At 41.9% G+C, this 11,908-nt stretch overlaps 1 protein-coding gene across 1 annotated transcript in view; it reads right to left on the bottom strand.

Moving 5' to 3' along the window:
* Window positions 1-709: 709 nt before the first annotated feature.
* LOC130252359 (melanopsin-like) overlaps window positions 710-11,908 on the bottom strand; it is a 37,108-nt gene continuing 25,909 nt past the window's right edge. The window contains 3 exon segments of the mRNA XM_056489832.1: window positions 710-1,186; window positions 4,443-4,592; window positions 6,752-6,926. Of these exon segments, the coding sequence (XP_056345807.1) occupies window positions 806-1,186; window positions 4,443-4,592; window positions 6,752-6,926 (706 nt within the window). The 3' untranslated portion in view covers window positions 710-805.

The raw sequence follows: 11,908 nt of genomic DNA, 5'->3' as shown, positions 1-11,908 counted from the left end.
TCCTTTCAATCACAGGCTCATTAGGATACATACATATTTAATCAGGACTGTAACTCTGAAGGTACTCTGAATGCTGCTACAGTAGTGTATCTTTGAGCATATAGCACCTTGCATTTTGACATTTAGGTGACCATTCTAATACTGAGGTAAAATCCAGATTTCTACCACTAAACTTCAGAGGATTAGAAGTCGGCAAGCAGTCACTTCCCAGTGAAAAACCACCAGTTTTTTTTCTTTATGTTTAGCAAGCAGCTTATTTAAAAAAAAAAAAAAAAAAAAAAAAAAAAAAAAAAAACACAGCAAAAACAATGCTGAGAATTATTTGATTAAACTCCAGCTGAGGTCATGTAGCCATCTGCCTTACTGCTGGGGCTGCTGGAAGCTGTGGTCTTGCAGTGCTTCCCTTCCCTGTCCGGAGCAGAGCTGCCAAAACAGGAGTGCTGTTCTGTGTGCAGATAGCAGAAGCATTCAGCAGCTGATCCTGCTCTCAGTCAGCCTTTTCCCTTCTGCTGGCACCCCCATCAGTGGCAACAAATCAGGCAGCCTCCTTGACCAATGCCTCTCGATCATGCTGCCAGGTCTTCCATTGCTCATTTCCTGCAGCACAATCTCAAAGAAAGCCTGTTTCCACGCCTGAGCTGGTTTGGACAAAGATAAATCTGAAGGCTGCCCAGTGACTACCATATAAACATACAAAAAAAAAAAAAAATCTGATGATCCAACCTACAAGGCTTCATTTATTTGGTATAATTAAGTGGAGAAGATGCCAAGAAAATAATTACCGGAAAGTTTTCTTTTGACAAACTTACGATAGAAATTTCTCAACAGCTTCAAGGAACTCCATGGATGAGCTAAGCCCTTCCAAGTCCAGCAGATTGCCCTTTTTGTCATGAAAGTGGAATAATTCAGTCTCTTCCAGTTCTTCTCTAAAGAGATTGGTCTCTGAGGTAGGAATGATGATGATGCGAGGGACTGCATTGCTGATGACAGAATCCACAACTCCATTTGCTTGACTTCCTTGAGTTGCCATTTGGGAGGTGCTCGAGTCTCCTCTGATGACACTGCTGCTATTCAATCTGACAGGCAGAGAGGTTGCTCTCTGGGAGCTGGTCATGAGTGCTGCAGAGGGACTGGGTAGGACAGGCTGCCCAAACACCTTCTCCAAACAGCTGGAGGAGAGCGAAACCTGGAGTGGAGATATAAGATTTAGCATTGTCAGACACCATGTGGCTGTGGAAAACAGTATTTGAAATATTCATTGCTACCAGTCAATATCTTAGCCACCAGGACAATTTTCTAAACTCTTGAATTATTAATTTGAGGGAAAATCATTATGTGCTAACATGTACTGCTTGAAAAGCAGAATGTTAAATGGAGCAAAAGAAGTACTCAAATATCAGCAAGGAGTAAAAAGAAAAAAAAAAAAAGAAGAAAACAAAAACTCCTTCCTGTGTCTGACTTATTTAATCTGACTTATTTAATGGTACTACTTAAATTTTAACACATCTCAGGGTAACAGGGTACTAGATTATTGCACTTCTCTCTCTTCTAATAGAAGAGATCTCAGGTAAGACTCAAGTACACTTCATTCTTTATTTCCCTAAAATTTTGTCAACCTTGTGACAATCTCTTTCTCCCCAAATGGCTCCTGATACATCCTCAGGGAAGTTGGTGGCCTTGCATTCACACATTGAAAAGTGCTTCCTTCAAGAAAGAAGCAATAAATGCTCACTTTGCAAACAATGCTCACTTTGCAAACAATTTCTTATCTGCCTATTTTGAGAGAATTCTGATTTCTAACTTGGCTCTGATGGCAAGGCCTCTGTATTTTTTTGATAAGTCTTGTGCACAGTATTCAAATTCAGAGTCAACTAAGTAAGCTTTGAAAGTGTCAGTTAATATTTAAATACACTGGTAAGAGAAGGCATCAGTGGTCAGTTTTGGATTCCTTTAAAAAAATTACAATCAACGTATCAGATACAGAGATGACCTAGATGTTCCTCCTTTCTAGGGAAAAGCAACTTTTAAAGTGCAGTTTTTACTTCACTACTATGTGAATTCCTATAGTTTTGTGTCATTCTACTCCACAAGCAGGAATCATTCACAAATCCCTATTGATAATAATTTCTCTAGCTGCTCTATCTACCAAGTGGAGGGAAGCACAGTTTGCTAAAAAAAAAATGGTTTAAATTAGTGTAACAGAGAAGTCCTTCCATATTCTTCCATACCAAAGATATTAATAGAATAAAAAAATCCAACTCCAAAACCACTCTTCCCTGTTTCAAGTGCTGTGTTCATTGCAACAGAAGGATAGGTTTCTTTTGGATGTGTCTTGGTGGGCACAACACACACTGACAAGTTTTTTTGATAGTTTTCACATCAGGTAATTATCTTGAAACAAAACCTGGATGCAGAGAGGACATTTGACCACTCTCCTTTGAAATCAAGTATCCAAACTCACATTTTAATCCTTCCAGAAAAGCCTCTTCACTGCCATGTTAAATTTCCAGGGTTCAGCCTACATCAAGTTTGTTACTATCATAACTGAAGTAAGTCATGGGGCTGGATCGTATCTTTGTTGCAGCACAGAAAACAGTCATATGCATTTTTGTGCTTTGAAATGCACCAAGCCTGGGACACTGACTGGCTTGTCCACAAAAACTGAGTGTTTTTGGAAGTGCTCTAGCTGGAATTCAGTCAAAGACAATCCAGTAACGCTGTTAAAATCTTAACATAAATATAAAAACCTGCATTGGTGCTTTTTTAGGGTTTGTTGGGGTTTTCTGGAGGCTTTTTTGAGGATGAATGTGTGGTCTCATGTGGTGAAACACTCTAACTGAGCTTGACAAATAAATATTTATTCTGATAGTAGGAATAGTGATACATTGCATTTAGCTGCAATGAACACACAAAGGACCTTCACAACACACAGGAATCTCTGCTGAAAACAGTAAAAAAAGCAAGTGAGGCTTTGAACATTCAATGTAAATAAACTCCTCATAGTTCAGTGAATGCCACTGAAAGTCTAAAGGGTTATTTATCAAAGTAATTCAAGAGATGTCTTTCAAAGGCAAAGTATAGCACATGAGCCTTCTTGTGGGCTACACAGTTGCTAAATTCCAGATATAGTTATATTTATTTTATTACTGAACTGTTTATGCAGACCACCTGAGATTTACTTCCTTGTGAGACCACAAGCCAGGGATTCTCCAGAACCTGGAGACAATATCCTTTGCCATTTGCCTACAACCTTGGACACATCTGGCTGCTGACAGAAGGCAGCAGAACTAAGTGGTAGATTTGAGTTGCCTGACACCACATTAGAAGCCTCTGTTTTTCTACCAGCACTGTTCACAACAGTTACAGGAAAAGAACAAAACTTGTCAGGACTTGGTCTTAATGGCACACATGAAAGAAGACAGGACAGAGGCATGCAGGAACTGGGTCATTGGGCAGCTGGGAATTTTCAGAGTAGTTCTTGCTTTAAACTATGCTGTCTCCAGACAATTACCATCAGATCTGGAAGGGAGGACAGGGGACAGGAGTAGATGCTATAGCTGCCCAAGGTGTGGGTGTTCATCCACATGTACTAGAATAACCCCATGCAAGGGTGCCTCCATCAAAAAGGAGATGCTACTGTCCAGCCACAGACAGGCTTTGTAAGCCACATCTGTCTTTCCCTGAAAAGGCAGCACTGGTGTGTGCCTGGCACTGTGCCACTCACACAAATGTGTTACAATCTGGCGGAAGCTGACTCATGGGTGACCTACTGCTCCCATCAGGGAATGGGGTGCTCCTCAACAGCAGGACACCAAACCTCAGTGGTTTGGCCAATGAGGGTGATGCATCCACAGAGGATGTGCTGAGTACTCACCGTCTCCTCTTTCAGTGAGGGAAGGGTGGCACCTGCCAGACTTTCCCACCCTTAGGGAGAAATGGGAGTTCTTTCTTGTCTTCCCCCTCAACAAAAATAAAACATTTTAATGTGCACTGAAAAGAAGGAAAAGGGTACCTTCTATCACGTCAAACTCTTGTTTCACAGACTTGACTTTACTCTAAAAGGAGACTGCAGTAGGATAACAAGGGCCATGATGGAAGGAACCAAAGCTGGGGTAGATAAATAGGCAAAGAACTCATCTTCTTACATCTGATGCTATTGACTATGCCTTAATGCAGCTCCAGAGCTATAAGCAGAGCTGGCTTTCCAAAAACAGGCAAATACCAGTGAAAAACACGTAATTAGGCATTACTGACACTCTCATTTGTCACACACAGACACAAAAAAAAAATAAAAAAAAATAACAGCAAGGAGAAAGATGTTGGAGTCAGTATAAATAAATGAAATAGATGGGCATAAAGGCTGAACTATCACTGCAGAGATGATGTTCTGCAGCAAGATTAGCACCAAAGGGAGAACCCTCAGCTGAGACTTTTTTCAGTACCTTTTCAGCAGTGGCTGCATCGCAGCTGCAGGTCTTTGGGAGCGGGTCTCTCTTCTCTTGCCTCGGACTTGTGGAGAAAGAATGACTTCGGCGAGGCTTCAGTTTCTCTTGAGCTGGCTCTACAGGGTCGAGCTCTACATTGCTCCAGGTCTAATCACAAATTGATGAAGGATTTCAGACAGTTGCATCCTTCTCAAATTCTTGTAAGATCTCAAACTCTAGCAAAACCCATGCACATTCACAAAAAACCAAAGCTGTTTCAACATAAGTCTCACACTCAAAACTCCCCTGGGGAGAGGCTCTATTTTCAGTCCTGTTATTACCCTGGACTATTTTGCTTGCCGACCAAAAAATAAAACCAGCTTGGAAATAATGACAATTTATTTAAACTATTTTCACCAGGATGTTTTCCACTGTTTTTTTTATCTCATTGCTTATGCTATATTTATACTTGCAGAGCGTCTGAATTCTAAAGATGGGAGTTAATACAATTAATCTGTTTCTTATGTCTTGTGGCATTCTGTGTGACCAGTAGCTGAAATAAAACCATGGAAATGGACAGATCCAAAACCATGTTTGCATACATCCCAGCAGAATATCCAGAAAACCAAGGGCTTCTCAATCTGCATGAGCTTGCTGATTCTACAAACTATCACTAGTGCATGGGAGACAGTGAGTGGGCTTTGCTCTAATTTTCTATGTCAGCAATGAAGCACAAATGGGATATTGCAAAAGTGCTATTCCATTTACAGCCTTGGGCTGAGGCCTTCTGTTATCCCTTACTGTGTAGTGCCTTTTGACTGAGTATCAATGATGAGGTCATTCCACTCCAACACCAGCTTTTAGATATGGATAGGCAGAGGCCAGACAGGGCTCAACACAAGTAGGAAGTGCATAATTCCACTGCATCACCTTGCTCTTACATCTATGTGTGGCCATCTATTTATTTCCCCTCACTTGTTGAATAAAACTCTTGAATGAAACGTTCCTTAACATGACTCACAAATATGTTTTTTCCCTTCACTAACATGCACATACACACAGAGGAAAATGTTGGTGGCAACAGCTGCATCTTTTACAGTGTTCCTGGTGTCATTTCTTGCCCATCAATGTTTTATTGGAGCATTCCAAAATTTCAGTCAGTCCTGCTGTCATGCCAAAGTCATTGAGCTTAGCTTTTATTTCAGCAGCTGCTGTTTCAGCTAAAATCTCTACAGCTGCACTGAGCTGTCAGTTGTCCCAAGGACAATTGCCTTTGGCTGCATCAACTCAGCACAGCACAGCAGGGTTTTTAACTGGGACTCCTAAATCAAAGCTGGGCCAAAAACAAAGCCTCTCATCGTCATTATCCTGTCTATTTAAGCAGCACATGCACTGAAATACATCCAATAACCTGCTGCCTTGAACTAACCAAAACCAGGTAGTGAACAACAGTGAAGAACAGAAAGCTTCTTAGATCAGGATGATGCAGCTGAAATTACTTCATTTGGCATCAAATGAAGGAGTAATGGGAGCAAATTTAGGTTTTTATACCTAAAGGTATAAAAGGTATGCTTAGGATTTATAATTTTGTGAGAGGTTATTGGTGGCAGCGGTTGCTCTGGGAGGTTTCTGATGCCCAAACTGAGGGGGAGCAGCACAGGTCCCTAGGAGGGCCAGCCCCAGCCACAGCACTGTGCTGTGCCAGCTTCCCAGCAGCTCTGCAGGCAAGGCCAGCTCCTTGTGATTGAGAGAGGCTGTGAAGAGCCTCAAGGGATCCCTTTGTTTCTATCTCACTCAGTCACCAGCCTTAGTGATGCTTGGGGTATGTTCTTACAAAACATCCCACCATGCTCTAGGGGCAGGAGTCTTTCACTCCTCATGGCTAAAATCCAGGTAAAGAAGTAAAAAATTTCCCATCCTACAGAAAATGGACTTCTTTTAAAATAAAAATACAGCTTTTGGGTGGAAGATTGTTTACTTGTCCTCCAGACCTGTGAGATACCTAACATAGCCAGTAGTTGGTGACACAGGGAGTGTCTGACAGTGGCTCTTTTTAGTTCACATTAAAGACATAATCTGAACATCCTTAGTCCCAGCAGACATCAGAACCACACACATATGGTGGCCTGAATGCTTTTTCTGATCATAAATCACCATGCATGAACTCCCAGCATTGCAGAAATGACCTTACATGACCCAAAAAATTTGGCTACACTCTCCTCTTCGCCTTTTCTGTTTTCTAATTTTGAATATGTATTTTTAGAGTTGCTTATTTAGAGTCTGAGAAATGTTATACCCTCTTTTCATGGAAACAAGAAAAGACTTACAGCTTCTCCAGTAGAAACTGAGGGAACACAAATGCTCTTGGTCCTGCCAGCAAGAGAGTGGTGGCTGCAGAGAGAAGTCCTGAATGATGACTCATTTATGGATCCCCTCAGGAGGTCATTCTTTGATATTCGTATCAGGAACCTCAAGCAGGGAACAGCTTTGTGGATGGTTTTTCTGAGGGAAAATGTGAGAAGGAAAAAAAAAGCCAAACCTGTCACACTGAAGACATGGCTTTGAAATGTATGTGGTGAAATTCATGTGGTGAAAAGGCTGTCTCTTTCCATCACCTCAACACAGCTTCTGTTTTGGTTAAGGGGTCTTAAAGATTACGTGCAAACAGCATGGTAGCTGGTGCAAACAACTCAAAAAGAAAAATAACAGGTTCTTCTGGGCCTTGTGTCAAAATACACAGAAGAACTGCATAGGTAAGTGGTAAGAATTTAAAATGTCTTGAAGAGCATGATTGCATATGGTTTACTTAAAATGTTAACCCAGTTGGTACAAAGGTTTTCACTGTGCAAAGACACACAGAATGATGTAACACCTCCCCAGCACTTCCCAATCCATTATTTCAGCCCAACAGATGAACAAGTCAAGAAGTGAGGCAGCAAGTATGGCAAGGAAGTGATGCAGGGGACCACTGATCGCTGGAGGATGTCTGTGTGTTGACTTTACACTGAGATGGAAGTCAAGCAAATGTATATTGTAAAATATTTTGCTTCTACAGTTACCAGGTTTGTTGAATAGCCAGTGCATTTTAAATCATCATTTCAATTTTCACAAAAGATAACACATTAGAATTTCAAAGACGTGATCCTGGCATCATGCAAGAAGGTCACTCACTTGTAATCAAAAAAAGAAACCCACCACCATCAAACCTCAGCATTTGGCATCATCACCGCTCTCTGAATAGTTCTGTGTCTCTTTCCTCTGGAATTTCAAAGGCAAGTGAACAGCAGCTCTGTGTCTATCCTGGAGATGAGGACTGAAAAAAGCTGCCTGCACCATCATTCCTGATCCTGCCAGGATGCCTCTTGGTGACCAGGCAGGGCTCCCTGAGCTGCTTGGGGCAGACTCCTCACATGATGCTGGGTAAAAACGGATGGTTCATGTTGTGCACAAAATAAAAAGTCCCGAGGAAGGGTTTACAGGACACGAGAAAATGTCATCAATTTCCTTTCAGGCTGAATACCTCAGTCTGGTGCTGAAAAGCAGCTGCCAGCTTTTTACCCCAGCTAAGAAGATGAACTACTTCCCTTGACAAATTCAAGTTAGTGTAAAACACACCATCCTTTCTATTAAATTGGTTTTGGTGCAGAGGTCTCCTAATGATGGAGATTCAGGAAATGAATGTCTGATGGTGAATTTTCAAGGAAAATATATGAACATTTCTGAATGTCTCGAGGGACCAGAATTTCTATTTCACTAATATTTGGGAGGACTGTTGAGGGGCATTTTTCTGGTTGGGATGAAATTACAGGTTTTGAAAGGAGTTTTAATATTGTATGTGCAAAAAAAGGCATAAACTTAGGTACTTATTTAATGATATTTATATAATCTGAAATAAAAGAATCGCCTAAAGTGAAATATATAGCAATTGCAAGCAACTTTTTAAAAAATACTGCAAGTCAAATTTATTTGTGATTATTCATTATTTATGTTGTAGGAGTTTTGAACCAACATTTTTTGTGTAATTCTGCCTTACCTGGGAGCCAGTTGGAAACATGGAGTTGCAGAATTTCCTGTTTGCTATGAAAGAATTATTCCAAAACCTAAAAATTCCAAAATCTAAGGGAGATTCTGCAATAACTCTAACACAGCAATGTGTTAGTTATTGTGGAACATAGAGAAAAGTTGTTAAAGATGTGAAAGCTTTCTTCTCCACAAAAGAGCATTTCACAAATTAAAACTCTGAGCACATTCCTCACTTACATTATTTACTTCCTGTAAGTCCTATTAAGGAGAAGTGTTTTTCTCCTTTCTACTGGTGGGGAATGGGTGGGCAGGGGGATGGGTAGATGAGGAAGAATATAACAAATTCTTAAGCCAGTTCTTAGAAGCCAAATGCTAGCACAAAGGTCAGTGTTACATTTTCAGTTACATTTGCTATAGTGTACATTTTCTTTTCTCTGTAAGGAGAAAAGGCAAGGAAGTTCCACAAAAAGTCTTGGGTTTTTTGGGATGTTAAGATGCAGTGTCAGGAATTCTCTGTGGAAAAAAACATCTAGCTTTGCTAGTGGATTGAGCCTGATTTGAACACTTTTGATCCTGATTTCTGGATGCCTCTTTCTAGAAAGATTTGGAAAATAACTTAGATGTAATTTGGTTCAGTAGTTCCAATATAAAATGACAAATTATCCACTGCTCAAACCCTTAACCCTTTGGCCTGAACAGACTGGCCCATTTATCTGTGCTTGAATGAATTACTTTCAAGGCATAATGTGAATAATTAGAAGATTTGGAAATTATCCAGAAACAATAACCTTAACATATATATTCATTATTCACTGTTTAAGCAAAATTCATCCTGCCAACATATTTTTACCAGCTGACTTATTGGTATACTGTAAGGTTTTTTTGGTTTTGAAACTGCATTCTTGATTCATCACAAGGGACCCAACATTACTTCTTTTCCTGACTGGATTGCTCCCAAGCATATGAAATGTCTTCACAAGAAGTCCATAAAAATTTGTCTTGTTGATATGTCTATAAATACAGATTAGAAAGCAGGGGGTAAAAAGAAAAGCAAGATAAAACAAGATACTTATTAAGAAAATGTCTGAAAGCTTGTTGTGGAGTCCAGTCTTTTTCTTAGCAGTCTTAAGACAATGCTGATAGGAAAAAGACTGACTGAAGTAGTTCACTGTCACAGAGCCATAGGAGGGTGTGGGTTGGAAGGGATCTTGAAGGAATCTTAAAGACCATCTAGTTTCAAACCTGATGCAGTGGGCAGAGACACCTTCCACTAGACCAGATTGCTTAAACCCATCCAACCTGGCCTTGAACACTTCCAGGGAAGCATCCACAGCTTCTCTAGGCAATCTGTTCCTTGCTAAAATAATAAACTGAACAAAATAACTTTGATTCAGAAACAAATAATGGGTCCTAAACACATCAGCTAGCCATGCAAAACTTCCCATTGAATTTCTGCAACCCATCAGAAATTAGACATTCTTCTACTCCTACACTAAAATGCTCTGCAGGCTTCAAAAAAACTCAGATGGTTTTTGGAGGATGCAAAAAGGTGTTAGTTATGATAGCAGACATTTTCAAACAAAGTACCACTCCAAAATAGAGAATCAGGGATTTGACAGATGGACCCCTCAGTGGATAAGGAGTTGGCTGGTGGTGACACTCAAAGAGTTGTGCCCAATGACTCAGTGTCAGGTGGAGCTCAGTGACAAGTGGTGACCTCAGGGGTCAGGGCTGGGACCAGCCCTGTTTAACATCACTGCTGGTGACAGGGACAGTGGGATTGGGAGCACCCTCAGCAGGTTTGGTGATGACACCAAGCTGTGTGGTGGGGCTGCCATGCTGGAGGGGAGGGATGGCATCCAGAGGGACCTGGACAGGCTGGAGAGGGAGCCCATGGGAGCCTCAGGAAGGTCAATGAGGCCAAGAGCAAGATGCTGTCTGTGGGTCAGGACAATCCCAAGCACAAACACAGGCTGGGCAGAGAATGGATGGAGAGCAGCCCTGGCCAGCAGGACTTGGGGGTGTTGGATGAGAGGCTGGACATGACCCAGCAATGTGTGCCCACAGCCCAGAGAGCCAAACGTGTCCTGGGCTGCATCCAGAGCAGTGTGGGCAGCAGGGCAGGGAGGGGATTCTGCCCCTCTGCTCTGCTCTGCTGAGACCCCACTGCAGGGCTGCAGCAGCTCTGGGGTCCCAGCACAAGGAGGATGTGGACCCATAGCAGCAAGTCCAGAGCAGGCCATGAAGATAACCAAAGGGCTGGAGAAGCTCTCCTCTGCAGATAGGCTGAGGGAGTTGGGCTGTTCAGCCAGAAGGAGAGAAGGCTGTGGGCAGTCCTTACAGCACATTCCAGTACCTGAAAGAGGTTCAGTACTCCTACAGGAAAGCTGATGAAGTACTTCTCATGAGGGCATGTAGGGATAGGATAAGGGGGAATGGCTTCAAACTGCAAGAGGGAAGGTTTGTATTGGATATTAGGAAGAAATTTACTGTGATGCTGGTGAGGCACAGGAACAGGCTGGCCAAACAAGCTGTGGATGCCTCATCCCTGGAAGTGTTCAAGGTTGGATAGGGTTTTTGGTCTTGTGGAAGGTGTCCCTGTCCATGGGAGGAGGTGAGAACTTGATGATACTTAAGGTCCCTTCCAACCCAAACCATTCTGTCATTCTATAGAATCATAGGGTGAAAGGTTTTCACCCTTTTTGGGCAAGTTTGAACCAGTCTTCTGAGAGACCTTCACTTTTCTTACAACCACACTGTCATACATCACACATCCTAAACAATGAACTCAATTTCCAGCTCTCAAGTCCTAGTTGTCAGGCAATGGAATTTACCAGTTTTTCCACTTCTTGGGTGAAACAAGCCTCATAACAATGACTAACCCTGCCATCTAGTGGTATTTGTACATTTATCACATTTACCACCATGGCATCCCTGTGTTTTCTCAGAACTTTCGACACAGTGTCACTTTACCACTGTAGTGGTAGCTACACTTTGAAGGACTTGCAAAAATGCATGCTGGGTAGCAGTGCTGTTACAAGTATATCTCCTTTATATAATTAAGTAACTTTTGCTGACAGTGTCTCAAATTTTTTTTGTGAAAGAGTGCTTCAGAAAATCAAAATTTGAACATATGCATATATTAGCTGCTTAAATTGGTAAGGATGTGATTTTTTGAGCTTTACTGGTTGGGACCTTTTATCCAGAGAGTGCTCTGTAGTGGCTGTCTGTGGTACAATGAAAGGTGACCCAAGCATCACTTTCTCCTCCTGTCAGTCATAGTGTTGTGCAGCTCCACAGCGCAGAGCAGGGTTCTGAGGGAGAGGAAAGGTGAAGGGAGGGACTGTTCTCTTTTGGCCACTCCCAAGGCCATATCTGGAGCTGCCATGTACCAGCTGGGTCTGAGCACCCAGAGCCATCATGGCCTGGTCAGCACAGGAACATGCTGAACCCTTCCACCC

This window comes from Oenanthe melanoleuca, chromosome 4 (genome assembly GCF_029582105.1).
Source record: "Oenanthe melanoleuca isolate GR-GAL-2019-014 chromosome 4, OMel1.0, whole genome shotgun sequence".
Classification (NCBI taxonomy): Eukaryota; Metazoa; Chordata; class Aves; order Passeriformes; family Muscicapidae; genus Oenanthe; species Oenanthe melanoleuca.
Note: the sequence above shows the minus strand (reverse complement) of the source record. Positions and strands in the feature narration are given on the sequence as shown.